This window comes from Rhinolophus ferrumequinum, chromosome 17 (genome assembly GCF_004115265.2).
Source record: "Rhinolophus ferrumequinum isolate MPI-CBG mRhiFer1 chromosome 17, mRhiFer1_v1.p, whole genome shotgun sequence".
Lineage (NCBI taxonomy): Eukaryota > Metazoa > Chordata > Mammalia > Chiroptera > Rhinolophidae > Rhinolophus > Rhinolophus ferrumequinum.
Window position 1 is genome coordinate 31,270,279 of NC_046300.1, and position 25,991 is coordinate 31,296,269.

The window sequence follows — 25,991 nt, forward strand, 5'->3', positions numbered from 1 at the left end:
GGATCTCTAGAGCATTCCAGGGCGAGGCCACAAACTCACCATATTGCCTGGAATCTAAAACTCATTAATTATAAAATGGACCTTGTATTGCATAACAGCTTGAGTGGTGATTGAAACACTACTGCTGATAAATGTGCATATCCTTTGTATAATTCATCTAAAATCTAACGGTTAAGAATTTTTGGGAAAAAGTGGTTCTTGAAGTTGAGGAAATATGCTTCTTGGTGTAAACATTGAAATAGTTCATTTGTAGTCAAATGCAGTAAAAAGCTCTGGTTTCAGCAATTCTGCCTCCTCTTACACAAAGAATCCTGTGGGTTTAAAAACTTTTGGCAATGAATGATAAAGCCCTGGGTCCCCTCAGTTTTTCTAGCTGTGTGTGTGTGTGTGTTTAGGGTTTTGTAACTTCAGTCCCTCCCCCAGGGCCTCTTAGGACTGACCCTTGTCCTTGCGCCCAGAGGTTTAAAGGGCTTATGAGTTTTTTCCTTTGTGGTACTTTGGACCTTTGTCTTTTTATATATATATAAATAGTGTGTCAGAACCTGGACAGTGTGATGCTATAGAAAGAGAAAACAGGATCTGGCCTTGTCACCAAGGCTGTCTAGCTGCATATATATATATATTTGTAATTGGTTAAATTCCAATCTTGTGGCTCTTTCTTATGTAACATCCACAACAAAGATGAATTGAAAATGAGTCTTTTCCAAATTGACATTCTACAAAATAACTGGTTCATATTATTTAAAAATTTCAAGGCCATGGAAGACAAAGGCTGAAGAAACTATTCCAGATTACAGGAGACTACAGAGAAATGACAACTAAATGCAAGGTGTGAATCGGGTTGGATCTTGGACCAGAAAAAAGAATTTTTCCCTTTATTATAAAACACATTAGTGGGAGGGTTGATGCAATTGGAATAAAGTCATAGACCAGATTAGTAGCCTTGTATCAATGTTCACGTTCTGATTTTCAGTCTTGTACTCTGGGCATAAAAGAGTATGTCCTCATTTTTAGGAAATATGCACGGAATTTATTTCAGGGTGTCATGTCTGCATCTTACCCTCATTTTTTCCTAATCTGAAATGATTTTAAATTAAAAAATTTGAAAAAGCCTTTCCCCCTTTCCCAGGCCTGCCAACTAGCCTCCAAATGGCAGTGCTTCCCTTTGGCTGTAGAGTCTTGACATTGGCCATTGCTGCAGAGGAAGCTGTGTGGTCCAGTCGGGTGGGACAGCTGGGGTAGGCTGCAGTGTTCTGGGAGACGGGGCTGGGTGCTCACATGCTTGTTTGGAAATATTCTATAGTCCAATCAGAGTTCTAACCTAGAGCTCTTCTACCTAGGAGGAACTCAGTTCCACTTAGGCTTAAAATAAAGCATCAAGACCTTTGTTAAATTCAGAAGAGGGAAACTTAACAGCAGGAAACACTGCTGACCACCATCTTGTCTTACTTTCCTTTTTTCCCTTTTGGTGGAAGGAACCCCTTGGTGTGTCAGAACCAGGACAGACAGTGTGATACAATAGAAAGAGAAAACAGGATCTGGCCTTGTCACCAAGGCTGTCTAGCTGCATAGGTCCTGCTCCTGGGTCTGTAGCTGGGCAGTGCCTAAGCTGGGATTAGATACTTTGTCCCACAACTACTCAAACAGTTTAAATAAAAGAGGGAATTTTCTGAAAGGTTAAGAGTCTTTTATAGAATCCAAGGAAGGAAGGAAAGCATCACTGGGCCTTCAGCCTGGGGAGACCACACATCCCAATTTGCCCTGACTGTCTTGGTTTAAGCCTGTTGTCCTGGCATAATGATTAATAATGCCCTTCCTCACTCTTGAAAGTACCTTGGTTTGACTGATAAATTATACGACCATGTAATTGCAGGATTAGAGTCAGGAAACCAGATAATCTCCCACCACCTCTCCATTGCTGTCTCCTGGTGTTCTCTCTTCTGCTTTCTTCTCTGGGTCATGTCTGTCTCTCCCTCTTCTGGCTTCCCCAGTTCTGTTCCCGAGAGAAGTTCTTGTATCAGAAACATGATGGCAAGATTCTCCCTGATGTGTGGGGGACGGTCCCCAGAAGGTAGTGGTGGGCTTGGTGTACACGCAGAGTCCTCTGCTACTGAAGTCAGAGCTCGAGGTAGAGAAGAAAAGGAGTCAGAAGGAGGGGACTTAGATACCTGGTCTCCAGCAGTGACTCTGATTTCTCCTAAGTTGAAGGCCTTGGTATTTTCTTTCCTTTTTTGTTCTTTTCTATGAATGTTTCCAACCATGTGGAGCTGTTTTAACCAGTGTCTTCTGGTTGGATGAAAATCACTGATGTGCAGTTGGGTCTGTGCAGTGATCAGTAGTGTGGCAGCCGTTGGTGGGGCTGGTTCCAGCTCCCTGGTGGTCTTCTGTCCTCACCCCGTCTCCTACTCTGAGTCTTCCCGGCTCTGTACCTTTCTGATTTGGCTCCCTGGGCCCTGGCTCTGCCCTGGTACATTATTTCTGATTCTGCCTCTGCTGCAAAATTCTTGAAAGGTGAAATCAGATTGTCCTGGCTCCCCTTCACACAGGGCTAGGAAAACCACTTTCTGTGGGAACTGGGGCTGAGGGAGGAAAAACGGGACAGAAGCACGGAGAGAAGGCAGCTGGAGGGCCCGAGGAGCATTGTATGACCTCAAAATGGAGGAGCAAAGTGAAATCCAGGGTCTAGGAGCTAGACCTGTGCTGTCCAGGATGGCAACCACTAGCCACATGTGGCTATTGAAATTACAAGGAAGAAAATTGCAATTGAATAAAAAATGCACTAGCCACAGCTCAAGTTTTCACATAGCCACATTGGCTCATGGCCTCTGTGTTGGACAACACAGGTAGAGAACATTTCCATTATTGCAGAAAGTTCAATCAGGCAACACTGGAGAGCACTTACTCCCTTTTCATCCTAGCACTATTTAAAGTGGTTTCTTTGTGTGTTTTAGTAGCTGTCACAAGTGCTCTTAAAGAATAGATTGGATGGGTGAAAAGAAAACATGGTTTGTAGTAAACTTAAGAACATTTCAGGTATTTCATAACCGTTCAGCAAGTCAGCAGGTTTCCAGTGGTGTTCTTTTAGCATGTAATTCTAGAATGTTCTGCTAACAGGCTTGACGATTCCAACTCTAGTTATTCTGCCGCTGTTGTAATTTTTGCCTTATCCTAGTTTTCTGTATATACGATTTATTCCATATTTTCCTTTAAATTGATTCACATTTTTACTTCACATTTCAGTTTGGAAAGGAAGATTCATAACTATAAGTGGAAAACCATTAAAGGGAAATGCATTTTTTTTAAAGCAAAAGTTTTATTGAAGAAATATATATGTGTGCGTGCGCTTGTGTGTGTGTGTGTGTGTGTGTGTGTGTGTGTATAAATGAAAGTGGCCAACTCTTAAGGGCACAGCTTGGTGACTTTCAAAGCAATGCTATTTGTTTCCTGAGTGGATTTATTATTTTGGTTATCAAATTGTAGTAGCTTCCCTTCTCTGTGGAAGGCTCTGAGCCTGGATTAGCCCAATCCCTTCTTAAAAACGAGATTAGCGAAGCAAATGAGAAGACGTGTAGAAGGTGCTGTGAGACGTGTAGAGAAGCTAGCACCAAATGGGGGCTTTCTCCTTGACAGAATCAGAAGGATTAAAGAAAGATCTGAGAACGAATAACTGTTTCACTGTTACTGAAAATACACAGGTGTTACTCGAATGAGAAGGGTCTTAGTAGGGCAGGCCCAAGGGGCAGGGTACGGCTTGGTGCCACACAGCAGACCTGATGCTTTTTGGCCTCAGGTTGCAATCATTGGGTCCCTCAGAGAGTTTTTGCTTTTGTGGGTAATACCTACAACATTTGCCATGTTAGGAATTAAGTTTTAAAAACTTGTATTAATTCATTAAAAATAATAAACATATTACCTGTCAACATAAATATATTTGATCAAAAATAATTATTTTCTCAAACAAAAACATTCACGACAAGAAAGTCATTGTTTCATGTTTTTTTTGCAAGTCTCTTTCATGTCTGGCTTAGTGGCAGAGCTGGATTCTGATACCTGCTTCGGTGTTCCATCTCTTGTAATGTCACCTGTCAAGTAGTCTCTGGAAAACTCCATTGAACACTCGTGAGAAAATGACGGTGAAAAGGGCAAATAAGTCTAACTTGATTATGAAAATGGCTTTGACCTTGCAGAGTCCTGGAAAAGGTCTCAGGGACCTCCCCTAACCCCCTACCCATGGTCCCCCAGCCCACACTTTGAGAGCCACTAGTGAAATGAAAAGCACATTGGACAAAAAGACTAAAGGTCTGTGCTTTTGTCTGAAGTCTGACACTTGCATGTGACTTCAGGCCAAGCAGCACGTCACCTCCAGGGCTCCAGTTCTCTTATCTGTAGACTAGAAGTGGGGGTCGTTTTTGCTAAGCCTGACTTACAGGTTGTGGTGAGGCCCTGATAAGGCCTGTAAATCTCTCTCTGCAAACTGAAAGCACTGTGTTTATAGATGGCATTAAAGGATCTTTGGAAGTATGATGTCATCTTCAATTTGTAGGACAGGTACTTTTAAAAACTGATATCCCGTCTGAATCTTACTTCGTTCTGGGGACACCTTTGTGAAGTGGAAAGGCTGTCATTCTTAGCTTACAGGTGAGATAATTGAGGCTTCGGTAAGTGATTGGCCAGAAAACAGGAACTCAGTCCCCAGTGTGGGACACCTGGCACCACGTCCAAGGCACACTGGTGCTGGCCGGTTTGGGTTAGCTGGAGTTCTTATCTGATACAGGGCTGTATTTTTGACACAGTGACACATTCAGACAAGGAGACTGTGCTACTCTCAGCAGTTCTTTGCTGGAACAAATTGCCCTCACTCTGAATCACCTAATGGATGTGACATAGTTCTCCGATTTGAAGATCTAAGGCCTCATCCGAGAAGAGGGAACCCTTTTAGAGATTCTTCAAGTGCTGATCTGAAAAATCACCTGGTAAACAGCCCTGGAGGGTATTTGGCTTGTTTTTCTTGACCGGGAAAAGGTCTGCTTGTTTCTCCCCGAGCTGAGTTTGTACTTCTGACTGCTTCCCTCCATGGATCACTTACCATAGAGAAAATAGTCAGCTTTCTCTCCTCCCTGGACATTCCTGGAAGCAACTCCCACTCTGACCTTGAGAGACACATTTGCCTGTAATTGTAGGAGACAAAGGACCACGGTGGAGTCTTTCCTTAAACTAGGAAATAGGCAAAAAGCCCAAGTTCAACTGAGGCTAGCTGGCATTAAGATGGATTGAAGAAAGAGCTTTATATAGGTTAGGTTGAATTAAGTTCCCTAGGCTCTGCTCCTTATAAACGTGGTTTTATTGCCGGGGACAGCGCCCTGCAGCAGCTGGCCATTTTTAATTGCAGTGCTTTGCCATGGTACGGCCTGCGGATTAACCCACCGCTTCCTGTCTATATTAATATGACTACCCTAAGGCGCCTTTTTCAATCTTTTTTTTTTTTTTTTAAAGCTTAGTTTGATTGCAAGTGACAGAAATCCAATCCCAACTAGCTTAAACGTAACATAAAGCAATGGTGACAGTTGGGAGTGTGTGTGCTAATTTGGCTATGGGGAAGGTGGAATACAGGGTTAGACTATTAAGCATTGTTAGGTCCAGAAGCTCAAACTGTCATTGAGACCTCCTCTCTCCCTTCCTCCCTTCCTCTGTCAGGCTCTTCCCTCAAGGTGCCAAGATGGCTGCCATTTGCTCCAGGCTTTCATTCCGTCTACTCAGCCATCTCAGTGGAAAAAAGTTCTCCTAACAGGTTCGGAAGAGTCCCAGAATGCAGTCTCATTGGTATCGATGGGTCGTTGGTTCTGATGTACTTCCTCAACAGTCACCAATGCTAGGAGTATCCACATCTGACTGGCCAGGCCTGGGTCACATGACCACTTCTGGGACCAGGGTGGGGCCTAAGAAAATCACGGCTGTTAATGTTGGACAGGCAGGAAAGATTTTAGCTTGTGGGCTCCCACACCCCAATATTTGTGGAGAATGGTGACTCAAGTATAATAGCTATGATCCACTGGAATGGTGGAAGAACTGGGTCTGCTTAACCTTATCAGGGAGAAGGCTGGCTTTGTGTTTAGCTTTTGACGTGTCTTGGATGAATGGACTTGTTGGTCGCTGGATGTCAGTCAGTCATGCATGCATCATCCCTGGCAATACAGCCTCATTTACGGAGGGAAATGCTACTCTCCAATCAAGTCTCTTGGGTTCAGTACTCTTTGATGGTAACACACTTAGCCAGGCTGGCAGTCCCTGAATCTGCCCACCAGAATCACCTGAGGAGCCCAGTTCACTCTTTGGTAAAACCCACATCTGTTCAGGTCATGCCTCTGCTTAAAAACCCACTGTGGTATTTTGCCACAATTAAAAAAACAAAAAAGGTAAACATACAAAAACCCCCACTGGTATTCCATCCTTTTACTCCACCCCCGTTTTGCTCCCTTAGAGGCACTTTAATAGATGAGTTTAACATATTTTGGCTGATTATTTAGGTATTCTATGACTCTAAGTAGTAGGCTTTATGTGGTTACTTCTTGATTTTTCAGTTTTACTTATCTGCTGACGTTCCACTATGGAAGATGAGATTTTAGTTCCTTTTCTCCCACCACACACCCACTTTTCCCATACTCTTTTCTCCCAACAGAATTTTATTGTAGTCAGTGTTCAGCGTTGACATGATTGCAGCGATGGGAAGTGCTGTTGATGGTGGAGCCATCTAGTAAGCTGTGGTTACGTTTACTTTTTGTGGTGGAATGCATTCTTCAGTTGTTTCTGACAAAGGGTGCATAGAAAGTAAATTGAGACTTGATTTCAAAAATCTACTGTGTCCTCCCACTGTGCATGGAATAAAGTTCCAATGCCTTAATAGGGCACACAGGCCCTTCCTTGCTCCAACCCTCACCAACCCTACCACCTGCCACTCTTTGCTCATGTTAGTTCCTCAGTCTCTCAGGCTCCTCCTTCTCTATCTGGTGAAATCCCCCCCCCCCCCTTTTTAAGGCCTAGCTTAGATGGCACTTTCTTTGGGTGGCCTACCCAGGTGTGTGTCTGTCGCACAGTGTGTATACTGAGGTCTCAGTACTTACACTACATTGTACTTATTTATTTACTGCTTGAGTTTAAATCTTGGCTCTGCCATTCCCCAGACTTTGGGCAAGTTCCCATTCTCTATGTGCCTCAGTTTCCCTCTTTGTAAAATGTGAAGGACAACGCCACCAACCTGATAAGGTTGTTAGGGATTGCACAAATGAATGGGATTAAGCATTTATAACAGTGAACTGTCCGTCTGCGCTCTGCATCCCTCTGTCTCTCAAAGGCAGAGTTGGTGGGTTCATTACTGCCCAGAATAGCTCTTGGCAAATCAAAAGTGTCTAGGGGCTGGCAGGGAACCTAACTGAGCGAAGCAGGCAGGTGTGATCCAGGCACGGCTGTGGCAACTGGAAAGGGCAGTTTCTATCTAAGGCGGCATCTTCTGCTCCACTTCTAGCCAGTGGTTGCCAGGTAGGAATGGGGACCCAGTGTTGTCCGAACATCTGATTTGTTTTTTGTTTGTTTGTTTTTTTAATGAGAAATTTGAGAATCCACATTTAAAAAAAATATGTCTTTTTCCTGACATTTGGTTCCCAGCATATAGGCCAAAGGCGCAGAGCCTATTGGCCCTAGGGTACTGGTTTGGGGCCTAATTCACATGTATGGAGTAGGCTCAGAGTGATGATGTGACCTGCCCTGGGTCACACACTGACTGAGGTGGCCCTTAGTCTCCTCGTTTGTCTGGACGTGGATAGCACTGGTGCTGCTTCCCACCGGGGTAGTGACTGCAAAGGTTTAGTCACAAGTGCATGAATGCATTTGCAAAGCAGCTGCTTATACGGTGTAACAAGTTACTCTGTTTTCATTTCAGCTCCCCGTCCCCAGAGAGATCCCCCTTGGTGGCTTTTAATATGATCATGGCTCCCTTTTTTTGCCAGGGGAAAAATTGTGTACATTTATGGAGCAGCTACTGGTGCCCAAGAACTGTTAGGTGTTTTACATTTGCATTCTCCTTTATTCCTTCTAGCAGTCTTTCCTCTGACATGCAAAGTAACTATTTTATAGGTAATAAAAGTGATTCGTAAAGAAGTTACCTGATCAGAGCCTCACAGAAAGAGGTTTAGCCAGGATTGGATCTGTCTCTGATAAAAATCCCAGGCTTTAGACACTAGCTACTTCCCACATACTGGATATCAAGCCCAACAGAAGCTCAGGGAGCTTTGCTGGTCTCTGGGCTGCCCTAATGCACCTGCAGCACTTCCTCTGTCAGATAAGGCTAGTCTTGTTCCCTGTCTTCAGAAGGTAGAACAGGTGACTGCAGGCCTAGCCAGATAGGAGAGAAGGCAGAGAAAATTATGATGATGATGATGATACAGGACTAGGGGAAGGGACCAAGGCCTGTGTCAGAAGTGTCTGGCACGACATGACAGAGGGGAAGGAGATTAGAAGTGATCAGAGCCTCCTGCACCTCCATGAGACATCCCATTGGCCAAGAGGCTCCTATAATTTGATGTTTAGAAAGAGTTTTCAGATAGTTGCTTTGCAGCCAGTGGAACCACGTTTCACCAGTAGGGTGGCTGTTTGGTCTCGGGACCGCTCCATGGTTGGTGATCATGTGTTGTTCCTTCTTCTCTGAGCATCCACTTCCCCTTTCTTAAATACGTGCACATGAGCACACCCACCCACACCCACACGCACCCACCCACTCACCCACCCACTCACCCACCCACTCACCCACCCACTCACCCAAGGTGTGGCTGTGGCAGGCAACCACCAAAGGGAAAAGGAGTAGAGCGAACGTGGGGTCTGTCAGGTACTGACCTGAACCTCTGATACTTGCTAGACATAGGACTAAATTTCTTCTTTTTAGTTTTTTTCCTCCTTGTGACGTCTGTGGGTCTGGTTTCTTGACTTTCACAATGTGGGTAAGCCTGGCATCCTCCACCTGCCTGCTCCTCCCTTCCAAACTTACCGAGGCCCCAGCTGATAGTGGCTGTCTCCAGGGTGGGTGGCCACCCTTATCTCTTGCCATTCTCCACATTCCAGACTTTCAGCTTCCTTCCCTTTCTTGAAAAACACCCTGCCACTCCCTCTTCCCTCTGGCTGGTGGCTCTCCTGCTGGCCTGGGACTCGGTATTTCCTCTCCCTCCTCCAAGTGCCAATAGGCTTCTGTGTAGATATTCCCCCTCCGGAAAGTTTTCCATGAGTCTCCCAAAAAACCCCCGTCTTATCTGGCCTAGTGCTGGGTTCTCCACTGCTGGGTTCCGTGCCACCTGAACCATTACCATCCTGACACAGACTTTTCTGCAATGGGCTGTAAATGCCTGATTTACCCACCAGACTGGAAGTGCCGTGAAGGCAGGGAGCAACCCCAAGGCCCAGCACAGGGTGTGGCGTGTAGGGAATTTGCACTCAGGATTTAATGGTGACCATGTCATACGGTTGAGGAATTTATGGGAGTGTAGGGAACGGTGCCATCATTATGGACTAAAGCTGCGGGGGCAGCCCAACTGGCTATCTTCTCTTGAGGGTCTGGACAGAGGTTTTTCACCTAACCTGCATTGTCCAATATAGTAGTCACTAGCCACATGTTTTTTTAAAAAATTGAAATGTATTTAATTAAAATGAAATAAAACTCATTTCCTCCGTCTCACTAGGCAATTAGCTAGTGGCTGCTGTTCCAGACAGTGCAGATAATCGAACACTTCCAGCATCACAGTTCTTCGGATGGTGCTGCCGTAGACACCTGTCTTGTGAAGCTGTTATTAATTTAAGAGACTGGAGGTTGTGGGAAGTCCGTTCTTGGTGTTTCTGGTTCGGTCAGGCAGATTTTCGCAGATTCCTTCTTAAGCCTGAACTGTGTTTCCTTGCTATTTCTGGTTGCAGGATGCTCGTCAGAAGTTCCGCTCTGTTCTGGTTGAAGCAACGGTGAAACTGGACGAACTGGTGAAGAAAATTGGCAAAGCCGTGGAAGACTCGAAGCCCTACTGGGAGGCGCGGAGGGTGGCGAGGCAGGTAAGAGAGCCCTGCAGACCTTCTGCCGTGCCTCTGCCCACCACCCCAACCGGTGTGTTTCGGATGCGCCTGCTCACTTCTGTATCACCCCCTGAAGGGTAGAAACGCGAGTCCTGTGTGATGGGGAACGGCCATGACTTTCTAAACAGCTGTATTTGAAGTCAGCCTTTTATTCCCACCCCCTTGCCGCTCCACAGTCTGCCTTCATTCCAGCTCTTGATGCTATTAATAGAGTGTGGGTGCTGGCATTTGGCTGGCCCGGTGAGTGGGCGCCGCTTTGCTGTCAGAGCTGGTGCCCAGGTCCGCTTCCCAGGCAGCTGGGCCGGCTCATGTGGGTGAGAGGATGTGTCCAGAACACCAAACGCATTGCCCTGCCCTCTCCTAATGATTGCCTGTCAGGCAGCAGGGGGAATACGCCATCCCTTGCTTGCTCCTCCCTGGTTTGGGAGTAACGGGCTTTTGCTTCTCTTGAAACATTGGTTCTTTGTCCTGACAGCCCAAATAGGCAGCTAAGGACCCAAAACCAGCACAGGGGCGGCAGAAGGGAGCTGCGGTCAGGCGATTGCTGGGCTGCATGGAAGTTGGTTCTGGTTTCAGAGTGTGTCTTCCTTGGATGGCTACCACTGTAATGCATTGTGTGCTTGGGTCACCTCTCAGGCTCTGTGGGCCAGGCCCTGTGAACGGGGAAGGAAAAGAGCCCCGATACTTACCAGTCGGTGTCTGCTGCGTGCCAGGCCTGGGGGCGTTCACACACCTCAGCCACTTGGGCTTTCTGCCACCGGAAGCAGGCCTAAGTAGTTGGTCTAGATTGTAGTTTTTGTCCATTGTGTGTTTATGTGATGGAAAATGCAGCCTCTGAAAGTCTCCGCTTGTAAGGAAATGTTTAGTGAGCAATGGGTATTTGAGCACCTACTGTGTGTGTACTGTAGGGCAGATAATGGGAGGGGGTGTAAACCTTTGGGAAACTAAGCCCCAGAAATATAGGAACATGTTAAGATCAGACCCATCTAGCGTAAGGGGCCAGGACTTGAGCATTCCGCCTCTTTGCCCTGCCCCGTGCTCCTCTCAATGTTTTATCTTCGGGGTCCCCTTGAGGCTGTGGTTGTTCTGCTAACATCCGAGCTATGTATTTGGGTTTTGTACTCTGAATCCTGAGCTGAGCTTTCTGGTTGGAACCTGCCAGATATGTTGCCTTTATTCTGGACAGAATGGCTGCCTTAAACCCTTCCTCCTTCCCTGGCCTGGGGACCTGGGCTGTACAGTGTCCGAGTGCAATGACTCATGGGTCTTGTAGCAAGCCCTGAGCAGCCTCCCCACCTCTCCACCTCCCTCTGCCCCCTCCCCCCCAGTCCTCTAGCTTTCCAGGGAGAAGAACCTACTCCAAAAGGTACTCACCAGTCCCCACAAGCCCCAGAACCCTGGGCATCCTCCCTCCAAAGTGCCCGTGTCCCATTAGTCTTTAAGGTGCTCTCCAAGTTGGGAGGTGTCCCCTGCACTGTCACCCAGGGCAGTAGTATTCTTGACCTAAAATTGGAGTATGAAGGGTTCAGGTTAGGTTTGAGGAGAGATTTCTGATAATCTAAATATTGGATTAATACCTAGGAGGTCATGAAACCCCCATTTTTAAAAGTCTTTACCACTTGAATTTCTTGTCCTCTGATTCTTTTGAGGCCACAAACATCTGTTAAAAACATCCGTGTGGCTTGCACCTTGGGATGGGTTAAGAGAGGTCTGTTAAAGCAGCCCCTTGGAGTTTTGGCAGTGGCTTCACTACCCAGGCTTCCCCATCTGGTGCCCTGAGCTTGGGCTTTTGGGCAGGGCTGGGTAATAGACCTGTGTGGTCAGGGGCATCCGGAGGTTGGCCCGTCAGGGTGCCAGCCCCAGCTGGTGGGGGATATCCCGCTTTGGCTGCGCCGCTGTCAAACGTGCTCCCACCTCTGAGTCTTTGAACCTGCTGTTCTCTCTGTTTGTCGTTGTCTTTACCCCAGAAATTGCATGGTCTCCTCCGTCATCTCCTTCAGGTGTCTGCTCACATGTCACGTTATCAGTGGGGGCTTCCTGGGCTACCATTTAAATGATAACTCTTAGTCCGCCATCTCCAACACCCCCAGCCCTCGTTCCGTGACTGGCTTTTTCTCCATAGCACTCCTCACCATCTGACTTGGTATCCTTCGTTTGTTTACAGTCATGAAGCTCCACAGAGACAGGGAATTTGGTCTGTTTGGTTCATTGGCATGTCTGCAATGCCTACATACAGAAGGTGTTCAAACACTGAGGAAACAAAGGAACCAATGAGTGAATGATGTGGTCGGCGAGCCACCCGCAGACCAGCTGTTCTTCCCAGCCCTCCCTTGGTATTTCGAGCTTTTTCTCTCCATTGCCCCTTTACTTACAACTTCTTTCCTGCCTGCACTGGTCTAACCGTGGCCCTGGGCTTATGATGTGTTATCCCTGCCAGCTAGGTAAGCAGAGGATAGGCACAGGACTGGCAAATCCAACGTTGTCTGGGTTGGGTTCACACAAATCTAATTTGGTGGGTGGGTCCCCATTTGGCTGCGACACATTCAGAGTGGATTTCACATGACTCCATTCTTTTCCATACCTCAGTCCTCTTTGATGAGAACAGAGGTAGGAGAAAGCTGGGTTGGGAGGGTCCCACTGCGGGGCAGCAGTGAATCATCCCTTCTCTTGGCCACTAAGCACAATGATCATGACAATTACTGAGTCCCGTGGACAAGCTACTGAGTCATCAGGTCTAATCAGATAATACCCAGACCCAGGAGACGGGTGATGCATGTTGAGGGAATCCTGCCCAGCTTTGTGCCTGCAAACCCTCCCCTTAAACTCCTGCATTTTTGCAGCTGGGGCAGGGAGAAGAAAAGCAGAGAAGGCTCAGAGGAATCTCTACCCCTCAACCCCAAGGGACCTTGTTGATCTGTAGCTGAGGAACTGGAAGGATACACAAAGGCTGAGGCTGGGCACGGATGTCACATTTCATCTCCGTGGATGGGGTCCATCTGGGCTTGGGCCAGGTGGCTGAGTCTGTCTGCACCAGCGTCCTCCGACCTTCCTGATGGTGAGGGGTAGGCCCCACCTGTAGCTGCTGCCAAGTGGGGCTTCCTGTTTTCTTCCTCTGGTCTTACTCCACCCTCTTCCTTTCTATATTTATAAACCCACACTGTATAGAGCAGGGATGGTCTCTGAGCGATACCTTCAAAGCATCTCCTTCAAGTGTGTATCATGAGGCACTGTGTTCCCAGAGCGTCGTCATCCTCGTCTGTGACACTGATGGTCATGGGATCGGCCTTGGTGATCTCCTGAGGTCGTCCTTAGGACTTACATGAGACAAGGCGTTTGACAGTGGAATCCCTGAGTGAGCTTAGGTTGCAGCTCATTATTATAAAAACTTTTTGTTCCAGGAAATTTTAAAAATAGACAAAAAGAAGAAAACGAGTCCCCCACCTTCTGTTCAGATTTGATGTTTAGCGTCTTCTTTTTTTAAGTAGATCATACGGTAGTGGTAGTTTTATAACATGTCTGGGATGCCCATGTCCATCCATGGAATAGTGGAGACTTACAAAGGGAAAGTCGTCGCCTTTAGCTTGGTTTTTCTCTAGCGTTTACAAACATTTGTAATTGTCAAGCCAGTAGAAATTCTACCTGCCCCATCAAAAATTTGCATGGAACTGTGGTTCTTGATGTTAACTTACTTTTCTACTGATGAGTCAGATCCTATCTTGTGATTTGGAAAATCCAGTCTAAATTCTGCCCAGAGGAGGTAGAAGAAGGCTTTTTTTCTTTCTTTTTTTTCCCCCCTGGGCTGAGGTGGGGGCAGGGAACTGGCTTTGATTTATTTGAGGGTTTTTTTTGTCCTTGAGTGAGAGCTTATTTTTAAGGTCGCTTTGACATATCTGCCAGCCCGTCTGACTTTCAGTGTGTGGCAGGGACATTCTGATGAAGGGCTGGAGCCTGTGTGACTCAGGAAACCTGAATGGCAGAGTGTTTCTTGCTTACTTTGCTCCCTGGGTTCTAAGTGGTCTAACACTGGCCCTGGGCCTGTCATTTTATCACTGCCAGTCCCAACCCTTGTAATGGTTTTCTTTTTTTTTTTTTTTAAAGTGTAAGTTGTAGGTAAGAGTTACCATTTTAAAGTGTGTAATTCAGTAGTGTTAAGAACATTCACATTGTTGTCCAGTCGTCACCACCATCCATCTCCAGAACGTTTTCATTTTCCCAAACCAAAACTCTGTACTCATTAAATAATTCCCCATTTCTCCTTTCCTCAGCCCTTGGCAACCACCATTCTACTTTCCGGCTCTGAATTTGACTACTCTGTGTACCTCATATAAGTGGAATTGTGCAGTATTTATTTATTTATTTGTTTGTTTTTGTGACTGGCTTATTTCACTCAGCGTCATGTCTCCAAGGTTTATTTGTGTTGTAACATGTGTTGGAATTTCATTTCTTTTTAAGGCTGAATGATATTCCACTGTATGTATAGACCATATTTTGTTTATTTATTCATCTGTAAAGGGACATTTGGGCAACTCTTGTTATTTTTAAATGGTTGGAACATGTCAGAAGAGAGCAGAGTTCTTTGCAAACCTGAAGGGGAGCATAAATGCAAAATAATGAGAATTATTCAGTGCTGGAAGTTGCGTGTTCTGTGTTGATGGGGCCATGTAAGTTCATATTCTGTACTTAACCTCATTTAGGGAAGTAGGTGAGTGGGGAAACATTTGAAACTTGTAGAAATACTTAGCTGTGGGACAACCGTTAAAGTTTAGCCTCTGGAGCCAGACTGCTTGTCTTTTAATTCCAATTCACCATTTAATAGCTGTGGGACCTCAGCAGGTTACTGATCTCTGTGCCTCAGTTTCTTCACCTATAAAACGGAGTTGGGTATCACTTAGCTTTTGCTGTGAAACAAACCACTCCAAACTTAGTGGCTTAAAGCACTTATTTAGGCATCAGGGGTCACTGGATCACATGTATCTCATCAACAGGTTAGCGTGGGCTTCTTCACACGGTGTTGGGATTCTAGGAACAAAAGGGCCCTTTTCAAGCCTCTGCATGTATCACATTTGTCCTATTCGGTAGGGTAAGTCACACAGCTAGTCCAAATTCAAGAGATGGGACAAAAAACTCTACCTGCAGAGTATTATAGCTGTTTTTCACCTTCCCATAGTATTAAATTAGTACATGCAAAGTATTTGGATCAAAGAAAAAGGATATGTTTTTATTATTCCGGATATATTCTCTGTCAAATGTTGTGTGTCTATGGTGAATCTGCTATCTTTAAAAAAAAACAAAGTGGGCGGCCGGATGGCTCAGTTGGTTAGAGCGGGAGCCCTTAACAACAAGGATGCGGGTTCAATTCCTGCATGGGATGGTGGGCTGCGCCCCCTGCAACTAAGATTGAAAACGGTGACTGGACTTGGAGCTGAGCTGCGCCCTCCACAACTAGATTGAAGGACAATGACCTGGAGCTGGAGAAACACGCTGTTCCCCAATATTCCCCAATAAATTTATTTATTTATTTATTATTTTTATTAGTTTCCGGTGCACAAAACAAAGTAATACTTAGACGTTTATCATTTATAGTCCTCACACTGTGTCAACCCCTCTCCCCCATCCACTACCCCTCTGACATCGCACCCCTCCATTACATTTCCACTGTCTCTATTCCTAATGCTGGTCTCTGCTTCTTGTAACTATATACATATTTAAACAAATAAACAAACCCACCACCGCAACAAAAACCTGTGGGTCGATGGCTGGGAGGGGATATGGAAGATGCAGAGACTGTGAGGACAGAAGGGTGACCCCAGGCAGGTTGAGTACATACTGAGGATAAAAATGTGCCAGAGGATCAAAAAATGATGAGGGAATAGCTGACTTAACGTATTGACTGCTCAGAAGCACTCTGAGTCCAAACAGATAACATGAGGGCCTCGAAAGGATGGGGAGTCTTTGTTTCCCCTGAAACGAACCAGGTCAAGTGCATCCGATAACCCCCTGAATTCTTATGTTAATCATAGAGGAACAGAGTGTTACAGTCTTTCTTTGTTGGCCAATTCTAGACATTGATTTTGTTAGCAGAAGACTCTCTCTATGTGGAGAATGAGAAGCCCAGGACCTACACTCAAGGTTATGCCAAGTGTGAGTTATTACTCTCTTCACTTATCTAGGGATGTTTTTCCTTCTAATTTATTATTTTCTGTCATTCAACAAATATTTACTGGGTTCCTACTGATTGTCAGGCACTGTTTTAGCTGCTTGTCAAGAACAGAGCATAGACCCTGGACTCTTTGGAGCTGAGCAGTTATTAGTAAAAGTGTGTGGGTGGGGTGTTTTGGGCAAAAGGAGAATCTTTGTTACTGATCTCAATTAAAAGATGGGGTTTTTCCCCTCCTCCATTTGAGAAAGGCAGTGAGACCATGGGAGGGCTGCAGGGGGCTAGTGGATTGGCAAATCAAAGTGTCTCTCATCGCATTTCCTGAGCATCTCCCCTTCGTGTCCACTGGCCATTGTGGAGCATAAAATGTGCTGTGTATCCTCCGGGAGTGCCATCTACATACATAAGCCAGGTGGTTTTAAGGCCTAGGTAATGACAGTCCATTGTCATTATTCACGCGAGCTTTGTTCTCTGAAGTCACTGCCACCACTGAATTAGTGAGGCGTCCTCCTGATGCTTTGCTTCTAGTGGGAATAGAGGGTCAGGTTCCCGAGAGCCTCTGGTCTTATTTCCATTAACCGATCATACATAACCTTGTTTCAGGTATGGTACGCTCTGAAGACACCTTATTCAATATATATTTCTTACAACTAATTCATTATGTACAGTATTTCTTTGTAATAAAACACTAGCCAAGAAGGGTTGAACATTTTCCTGACCCTGGGTGACGTGACCGCAAATTTCTTTGGCTTTCAACCTCACCCGATATTGTCCACTACACTTTTTTTAATTGGTTGTGACCTCTCCCACATTTATACCAAACGGAGTCCACAAATTTAGCTACGTTCCCATAGTTCCGTCATGCACTGTAGACTTTATTTTAGCACTTACTGCAGTGGCCTCTAGTACAGATCTGCAAATTTCCTCTTCCTTTTTCTGGATGTACCATCTTGTTGATTCATTGACTTTGCACTCATGGCCAACAGCCCTGTATGACTCATGCCGGAATGAAGCTGATCTAACACACGTATTTTCTCTGTCAGGCACACCATAGTCTGCTAGGGCTTAGGAACACTAGACAGCACTTCAGCACTAGGCTTGGGGGCCAGTTTCAACATCTGCATCACCAACCAAACAACTGTGAAAAACGTGGCCCTCAGTAGACTGTGCGATGGACAGTTGGGCACAGTGTGAGACTGAGAGACGGCGGCGTGTCGCCTTGTTAGACCTCAACTGGGGATGTGCCCACTGAGAAACTCAAGGTTTTTGCTACTCTGTGTGGGTCCAGGAATGACCCTGAAAGCAACATAAATATTGATTGATCTGGGGTTACAAATAAATTTTACCACGTAGGCAAATTTGCAAATATAGAATCCGTGCGTAATGAGGATCAACTGTACTCACCATGTAAGAGCCCGATGGAAAGGCTCATTTGTTAGGAAACTGAACCACATGGCGCAGGTGTGGACGGCATGTGGAAGAAGCCAATAAAGTGAGGTCACGTGTGTGTGTGTGGTGTAAAGCCTGGGGAAAAGGCACACTGGATCCCCACAGTACAGGAGAGAGTCTAGGTGGGAAGGACAGAACAGCCGAGAGCAGAGGAAGAAGTCAGCATGGACATAACCCAGGGTACGTGCGTCATCTCCAGGGCTATGGGAAGAGCCTTAGAGGGACCAGATAGGGAAGGAATGGTGTGGCCAGATGAGGGAGTGCCCGACAGTGTCCACCCGGCCTCCAGGCTGGGTTGAGAAGCTGCAAAGCAGCCACGGGCTCTTGCATGTGTTTGAGAAGTGGATCAGGCATCGATGACCTGTGTCGTTAACAGCAGCACCATCTTTTGAGATCTAACCATGTGTGAGGCACCCTGTGTGCTGTTCAGTGGAGGGGATGTCATTTATCTTCCTCTCTTGTTCCCATTTGACCATATGTTAGGCACGCTGTGTACTGTTCAGCGTAGGGGATGTCATTTATCTTCCTCTCTTGTTCCCCATATGACAGATGAGGAAACTAGTCTGGGAGCCCAGAGACCGTTACTTGGGCCCTTACACAAACCTTCCTGGTGTTGTGGCCTAACTTGAGACACTATGAAGGGGACACGTTAGCAGACTTCGTGGTTAGCCAGCTGCCAAGAATAAGTCATAGGGAACTTCAAGGTTTTGACCTGAAAAGCCTGAATAACCAGTAGGAAGCTGCAAGAGAGTGGGGATCTAGCTTTGGGAGAGGGTGGTGAGTTTATTTTCCTGAATGTTAAGTTAGTGCCTGGGTGCCTCGGTGGGAATCTCATCAGCGAGACTGCAGGGCTAGTGGGAGGTGAGGAGTTGGGAGTCAGTGAGATGGAGATGAGTTTGTACGTGGAGAAAACTGAGTCAGCGATGAAGGATGGTGGGGAAGAAGACGAAGAGGAAAGCAACTTGAATACACTTTGTAACCAGGCACTTTCTAAGTGCTCTGCATACACGAGGGAGGCACTTTTTTGCAGAAGAGGAAATTGAGGTTTAGAGAAGTTAGTTATTCAAGGGGCTCCCCACATCCTCATTTATTGAGGCTCTGTAGTAGTCGTTCCCTCATGTATATGATCTAGACCTCGCAGCAGGAGGGGCAAGCTGGGATGGTCATCATCATACAGAGGGGATAATAACTGAGGCTCAGGGAGGTAAAGTGAACGTGCCCGTGTCACAGCCCTCGTGACGAGTGGAGCTGGGTTTGCACCTGCATCTCCCTGGTTCTGGCTGCTGCCTGGTGCTTGGCTCTTAGGAGGCGTTTAGTGACTGTTAGAAAGTCTGCATTGCACACTGACACATCGTAGGGGAGCAAGTAAGAGAAATCATTGACTTGGGCTAAAGGAAGATTTTGAGCTCGTCTGTGCAGGTCGTTCCCTGCGTTTTCTGTTCTGGGGTAACTGGGAGGCTCTTGTTTCAAGTCATTTGGGGCCCCTTGAAACTTCTTCCCCTCGTGGCACTCTGCCCTAGTTCTCCTGGGACTTCAGTGCAACTTCGTCATGCTTCCCTTCTTCCCGGTCACTTTCGTTTCTACTGAGCCACTTTCCTGCCTGGGTGGCAGCTGTCAGTGTGGGACTTGGGTCAGGAAGTCGGGTCAGTGACGTCCATCCTGGTGGCCCTGACTGTGTTCCCACTGGGTGGTCACAGGCCAGTTCCTGGGAACCGCGTCATCCCAGCTGCCCAGCTGAGTGCTGGGGCACCTGTCACAAAGTAGCATTCCTGGTGATCTACAGCAAGAAGGGAGAAAGGACTGTTCGCTCTCCCTTGCCTGCAAGACCCTGTCCTGCCTTGCAGTCTTGATAGGTGATTCTGGGGAAAAAGCAGCTGCATTTTGGAAGTTTAGAATCTTGAATCAAGTTGAGGTCAATGTTGAGAGTGGCAGGTCGAAGGGTCTGACCCAGGTCGAAGGCTCCTGATACAGAGTAGGTCTTGAGGCTTGAATCTGAAGTCCTCCACACTACCACCTTTTGGGGTCTCTGCATCTCCTGCTTGGCTGGCTCTGCCTCCCAGTCCTCTGCTGGGGCTGGAGCAGGGAGTCTTGCTGATTTTGAGTCTTGAGGTTTTTCTCTCCTGGTGGTGCCGTGGGCCACTTGCATTTGACCCTTACCTGCCTGGCAGGTGACTAGTTGCAAGCAGGGTCCCAGCCAGGCAGTATTAAGCTGGAGGTGCTACCCACCATTATCTTGTCAATTGGGAACTGTGTCGGGCACAGTTCCCTTTTCCCTGTCCCCTTTGCTTTTTTCCAACGCATGGCTCGTTCCTGGTAAGTGCTGCTTGGTAGATGACATGCTGCTTGAAGATGTGGTTTGTCACCACGGTTTAGTGGTTAGAGTAGAAGCTGGATGGGGAGCTCTGCACTGTATCTGCAGCCATGAGGTTCCTTGATTGTTTCTTTTTGCCCTCTTTGTCTCCCTCCCTCCCTCCCATCTATCTTCAATAAAATTATTGTGTTGACATGGATTGCTTCCTTCCTTCCCTCTCTGAATACCACCAGCATCCCCTGGAAAGGAGAGGCAAGGTGACTGGTTTCTCAGCTGAAGAAAATCAGAGTAGAGGATGTGTTTTTGCTACCAGTTTTGTCAACATGGGTAGGCCTTTTTATGTTGCCAGGCAACAAGACTTGGTTCCTGGCCAAATGGTGGTGTTTCTCTTGAGCTTTTGGCTTACCTTTCTGTTCCCTTTCTTCACTTTGGGGATCCTCTCTGCCCACCCTGCTTTCCTTCTTTTTCCTACCACTCCTCCTTCCACAGCCCTCCTGGCCTGACATAATATTCTCTCCACATCTATGAAAATTTACCCTTGAGAAACTGATGGACTTATTCACACTGAGAAATAGATGACCCTTATGACTCAGAGATTTATAGTCTCTCCGGATATTCAAGTAGTTCTGCTTTAAAAACATGCCCACAGCTTGGGGTACACTGCCCCCAGCCTGGTGGGACTGCTGAGTCCCAGCTCGGGGTTTATCACAGCTTCCTGATGTGTGTGATGGGAACCACGCCATTACACCAAGAGGGAACTACCTAGAAGTCCAGGCCATAGACAGTTTTCATTGCTGTGTGGTAGAATGTCCTTGTGGAACTTAAGTCAAAGGTGGGGTCGGCAGGCAGAGTATAGGCCACTTTATTAAATTTGCATTTCAGATCTTTTTTTTTTTTTTTAATGTATAACTCTGTCCCATGCAATATTTGGGACATACTTAACTAAAAATAATTTGTTGTTTACCTGAAATTCAAATTTAACTGGGAGTCCTATATTTTTATCTGCTAAATCTGGTAGCCCTACAAAGGAGGGAAGTTAGGGTGTTGAGTCATCAGCCAGATGGAGAAAGTAGTTTCAGAGCCAGCGGCCCCTTCATGGGGTTCCTGAATTCATAGCACGTGGTGCTGTGGAGGATTCTGGTCCCCGCTTTGCCATTCCTTCGCGGTAGCTTTGGGCAGGTACAAATGAATGTGTGTGGAGGAGTGTGCAGTACAATGAAAAGTATCAGGAGGCCCACACTACTGTTCTCGGTACTCCTGGGTCTGGCTTTTCTAGGAAGAAATGGGGTTTCTAACATACGTGGCTGAGTCGAAGTGTTTTTTCTGCTGCCCGCCTCCCCCTGGCCCCATAACCCTCACCAGCTTTGATTGCTGAGAACTGGTTGGCTCCAGACACAGCTCTAGAGGGTTCCATGGGAGGCTACATCAACTGGGCGTCTTCTGCAGAATCTTCCAGAATGTGGGTTCCTCAGCTGTTTTTTTCCACTGACTTCTCCAGAAACTGCCTGGCACCTCCCTCCTTCCACCTTGCCCCTCTTCCCTGTTCTTGAGTGCCTTTCCTAGGGTGATCATTTTTGTGTTTGTTTATTCATTTTTTCCATTTAAAACTTTCTTAGGCACAAGAGAGCTTACAGTCTCTTATTGGAAAGAGTGGCTCTTTGCTTCGGGGTAGGCCATGATCAGCTTTGTTTAGGAAGCCTCACTCATAGGTTTCACTTTGAAGAAATGGTTTAAATGGAAGTAAGAAAAAGGTACCATTTGTTCATCAATTTGCAACCAGCCTCAAGTGTATCCCCGAGCCCTTTGGCAAAGCACCGTACTGGAGAGAAAGTGCTGTGCCTTTTTTATTTCTAAAAGTGGTGGAGTATTGAAATCTTCTAAGATTCTCTCGTTCTTTTGGTCTCAGGCTCAGGCCAACTGAGTGAAGGTTTTCTTTATACAGGGAAGACTGGGAGATCTGTTTTTGCACTGACCTGGGCGCTCCACCAAGATGGTTGAAGCCATCTGTAGTGGGCTCTTCTGGGAGCAGTTGTTGGAAGGAAATCCTGGGGCGTAAGGCACCGTACTAGTTTATGTATGTTCCTCTTCTGTCTGGCCCCATCCCAACACCCAAGGCCCAAGAACACCCAAGGTAAGAAAATATAGAAATGAAACTTTACAGCCTGAAATTGTGAAGTTTACATTGCCTATGCAAAAAATAATGGCCTCGTCTTGTATCAACTAGGAATTGCATTTAGTTACAAGTAACAGAGGACTCAAAAACAGTGGTCTAAACAGGCGAGGATACCTTCCCTCACTTAAAAGAAGACCTGAATTGGGCAGTCTAGGTTGGTACTGTGACTCCATGGTCATCTGAGAACCAGAGTCCTATTACTGCTCCATCCTAGTATTTGACTTGCATCCTCAAAGTTACCACATGGCCCAAGATAGCTCCAGGAGCTCCAGCCATCACATCTGTATGTCAGGAAAAGAGGGAGGGGAAGGGACATATGCCCCTTCTATTTTAAAGACTCTACTGGGAAACCTGAGACAACACACTGCTCTGTTTCATTGCCAGGACCTACTCATATAGTCATGGGTAGCTGCAAGGGAGGCTTGGCTTGAGTTTTTTAATTATCAGGATTGTTCTAAGGATGAGGGGAAGAATGGATATTGGGAGGCAGCTAAACAACTTTCCCATGTCTGTACTGTGGTTTGTCTTCTAGAAAGGCTCTGGGTTGAAAAGAGCTAGAGGTGGGCATATGTGCCCCACAGAGCAGGCGTAGGACTTCTTGGAGTCAAGAAACACAATCAACCCCATATCTCTGCTACATTTTTTCCCTCCCTTTATGGGGTGCGGAAAACTTCCTTTTCCTTATACTGTATTGGAGAACTGTGAGGAAATGCCAGCTTCCCATAAAGGTGTTAAGTGTGTACATGTTTCCTCACAGAATCCATTCCCACTTTCTTTTAACGCATGTTAATTAAATGACTCATTTACCATTGCCACATCTTTGGTGCAAGCCCTCATGTTTCCTGGACTATTGAAATAGTCTTTCCGTTGGTATTCCTGCCTTCTAGTGCCCCCTTCCCACCTCTCCCTTCTGCCTCCCAACCGAATCTGTCAAAGTCAGTTTTACTGATTGTTTCGCTCAAAAACTTGAGTGCATACAATGGTTAATTGTATAGGTCAACTTGGCTGGGCCACAGGCATGTGGCCCAGGTATGTGGGCAAACATTATTTTGAATGTTTCTGTGCGGATGTTTATTGGATGAGAGTCACATTTAAATTGGTGGATTCCGTAAAACAGATTGCCCTCCATAGTGTGGGTGGGTGGGCCTCGTCCAGTCACTTGAAGGCCTGAATAGAACAAAAGACTGACTTCCCCCTGAGCGAGAGGGAACTGTGCAGCAGACAGCCTTTGGACTTGAACTTCAGTGTTGGCTCTTCTCTAGTTCTCCAGCCTGCTGACCCACCCTATAGATTTTGGACTTGCCAACCTCGACAATCACGTGAGCTGATTTCTTAAAATCCCTCTCTCTCTCTCTCTCTCTCTCTCTCTCTCTCTCTCTCTCTCTCTATATATATATATATATATATATATATATATATATATATGTCACCTGTGTGTTCTATTTCTCTGGGGAACCCTGACTAATAACAGCACTTCTTCTGTCTCTAGCGTCTGGCCCCCCTCATCCGGTGGCATCTGCACTTCTCTGTGTTGTGCCCTAATGTGTGCCCTCCCCTGCCCCTTCATCCTCAGAATTGGCCGGGTACGCCTTGTTTTTGCACCCACTTATGAGTATGTCATGGAATGTTCTGCATCATTGCGTGTTCTGTTCTCTTTGTGACGTTTTTCTTCCCAGACTGACTCGCTCTGTGATGTTCAGAACTGTGACCATCAGCCACATGTGGCTACTTCAGTATAAATTCATACAATTAAATAAACCTAAAAGTTCAGTTCTTCAGTGTTCCCAGCCATGTTTCAGATGCTCAGGAACCACATGTGGCTGATGGCTACTATTGTAGGACGGCACAGAAAGAGAACATGTCTATCACTGCAGAAGGTTCTGTTGGACAGCACTACTTAGCTTTCATCCTCGGCGTGATTGAAATGAAGACACAGGTTTGTGTAACTTCTCCAGACTCTCTGCAGTCTCCCTCCCTCATGATGCTTTCCTTCAGCTTTACGTCTTTGAGAATTTGACAAAAGTTATGGATGGCACCCTCTGAAAACACATGCATTTGCGCTCAGGTGCATAAATTTATAAACATGATTTCAAGGTATTCATCAGCTCCCCTTAAAGGTCACCCATGTCCTGTGGGTTAATAACCACAAGCTAACACTACATAATGCTTGCTTATATAACAGCTGACACTTCTGCTGAATGGGTGCTTGTTCGAAGCACTTTACCTGTGTTAACACTTACTCCTGAAAGCAATGAGGTAGCATCTGCTGTCATCTGCATTTTGCATTTTGAGGAAACTGAGGCACAGAAGTAAAATAAAGTGTTTCGGTCCCCAGCTAGGGAGTGGCCTGGCCAGGATTTGATCCAGGCATCCTAAATCTGTGTTCTAACTTCTACACCTGGGACTAAGGACCCCACTGTGGAGTTGGAGATCCTTGAGGGCAAACATTGTCTCTTATCCTTTTCAAGTCTTCATATGCATGATGCCTAGTAAAGGTGAAATGAATGCTTGGAGAAAGGGGGAATGCTTGGAATTGAGAGTTTTATAGAGGCTTAAGGCAGAATCATCTCAGCCCTAGGCCATTTGGATTCTTCCATGTGGCTACCTTATACTTTTTCTTTCTTGATTCCATTGGCTGTACTTTGTTTCTGACCCCTTAGAGCTGGGAGAGGCCCTCAGTCCTCAGAACCTACTTTGCTTAGCAATACCTGCTGGAAGGATGAGCCCTGGCTCCCACGGAGAGCTCCTGCCATGCCAGCTAGTGCCAACCTTGCCTCCCTAGGCTGCAGGCCCAGCTGCCGCCCTGGCCCTGTTACATGGCCAGTCCCGTCTTTTGCAGAGATCCCTTGGTGGCTTGAAGTGGCTCTGGCTTTAATGGTTATGTGTGTGTGCTCTGGGAGTGGGTGCTCTTGGGGGCTCTGTTCCTTTCTGACAGACAGCCTGCTCTGGCCAGGGTCTGCGGGCTTCAGCCATGTTGACGTCTTTGCACTTGCATGACAACAGATCCCTCAGCGTTTTGTAGACTGTGCCAGGCAGGGAGATGTGTTGTGCTGGCTCTTAGTTATATTGAGCCTTCATTTTCATCTGCGCGCCCCTGACCTTGAATTTTTTTGGATATCTTCTTGCATGTGGTAGGTAACATTAAGCCAAGTCGTGTTGGCCCAGAGGCCGAAGACGGTTTGGAGGCGGAGGGATGACATTTCAGTGAATTGGTTGTTCCTTTGGCTGTGCTTAAGTGTATAGGCAACGAATGACCCAGGCAAGTCTGAAACCTGGAGAAGGGGCAGTTTTCAGAGTGTTTTTTTCAGAGTGTTTTTTCAGAGTGTTTTTCCACGTACACTAACTATCGTATAACATGACAAACTCCTGAAAGAATGGCTTGGTCCTGTGAATTCAGAGAGGGTAAAATTTTACCCAGGAATGAATTTCCCAAAGACCCACTGGGACCTGAGTTATATGTCATTCAGTTTGGCAGAGGCGAGGGAGAGTGGAAGGGGGATTATTCAGGTGTTGAGAGAATGGCACTCACACTGAATGACCTGGGGTATACAGTTAGGTCATTCTTCAGGTGAGTTTTCACGTCACGTAAATGGGCATTACCAAGGGTAAATGCGCCCAGAGAGACATTTATCAGATTCTGTGAGCCACAGAAAAAATAAATTAACAACGTGCATTTAAATGACCACAGGGAGTTGTTTGTGGCTTATCATTTGTACTCTAGCTGTACCTTAATTAAACACGTATGTCTTCAACATCTGCAGTGTACTGGCTGCTAGGCTAGGTTTTGGGAATTAAAAAATTCA

General features: G+C 46.3%; 1 protein-coding gene across 2 annotated transcripts in view; it reads left to right on the top strand.

Moving 5' to 3' along the window:
* SH3BP5 (SH3 domain binding protein 5) overlaps positions 1 to 25,991 on the top strand; it is a 63,025-nt gene that overhangs the window by 14,474 nt on the left and 22,560 nt on the right. For both annotated transcript variants that reach the window (XM_033131765.1, XM_033131764.1), the window contains exon 3: positions 9,949 to 10,077. In XM_033131765.1, coding sequence (XP_032987656.1) covers positions 9,949 to 10,077 — 129 coding nt within the window. The remainder of the gene's footprint in view (positions 1 to 9,948; positions 10,078 to 25,991) is intronic.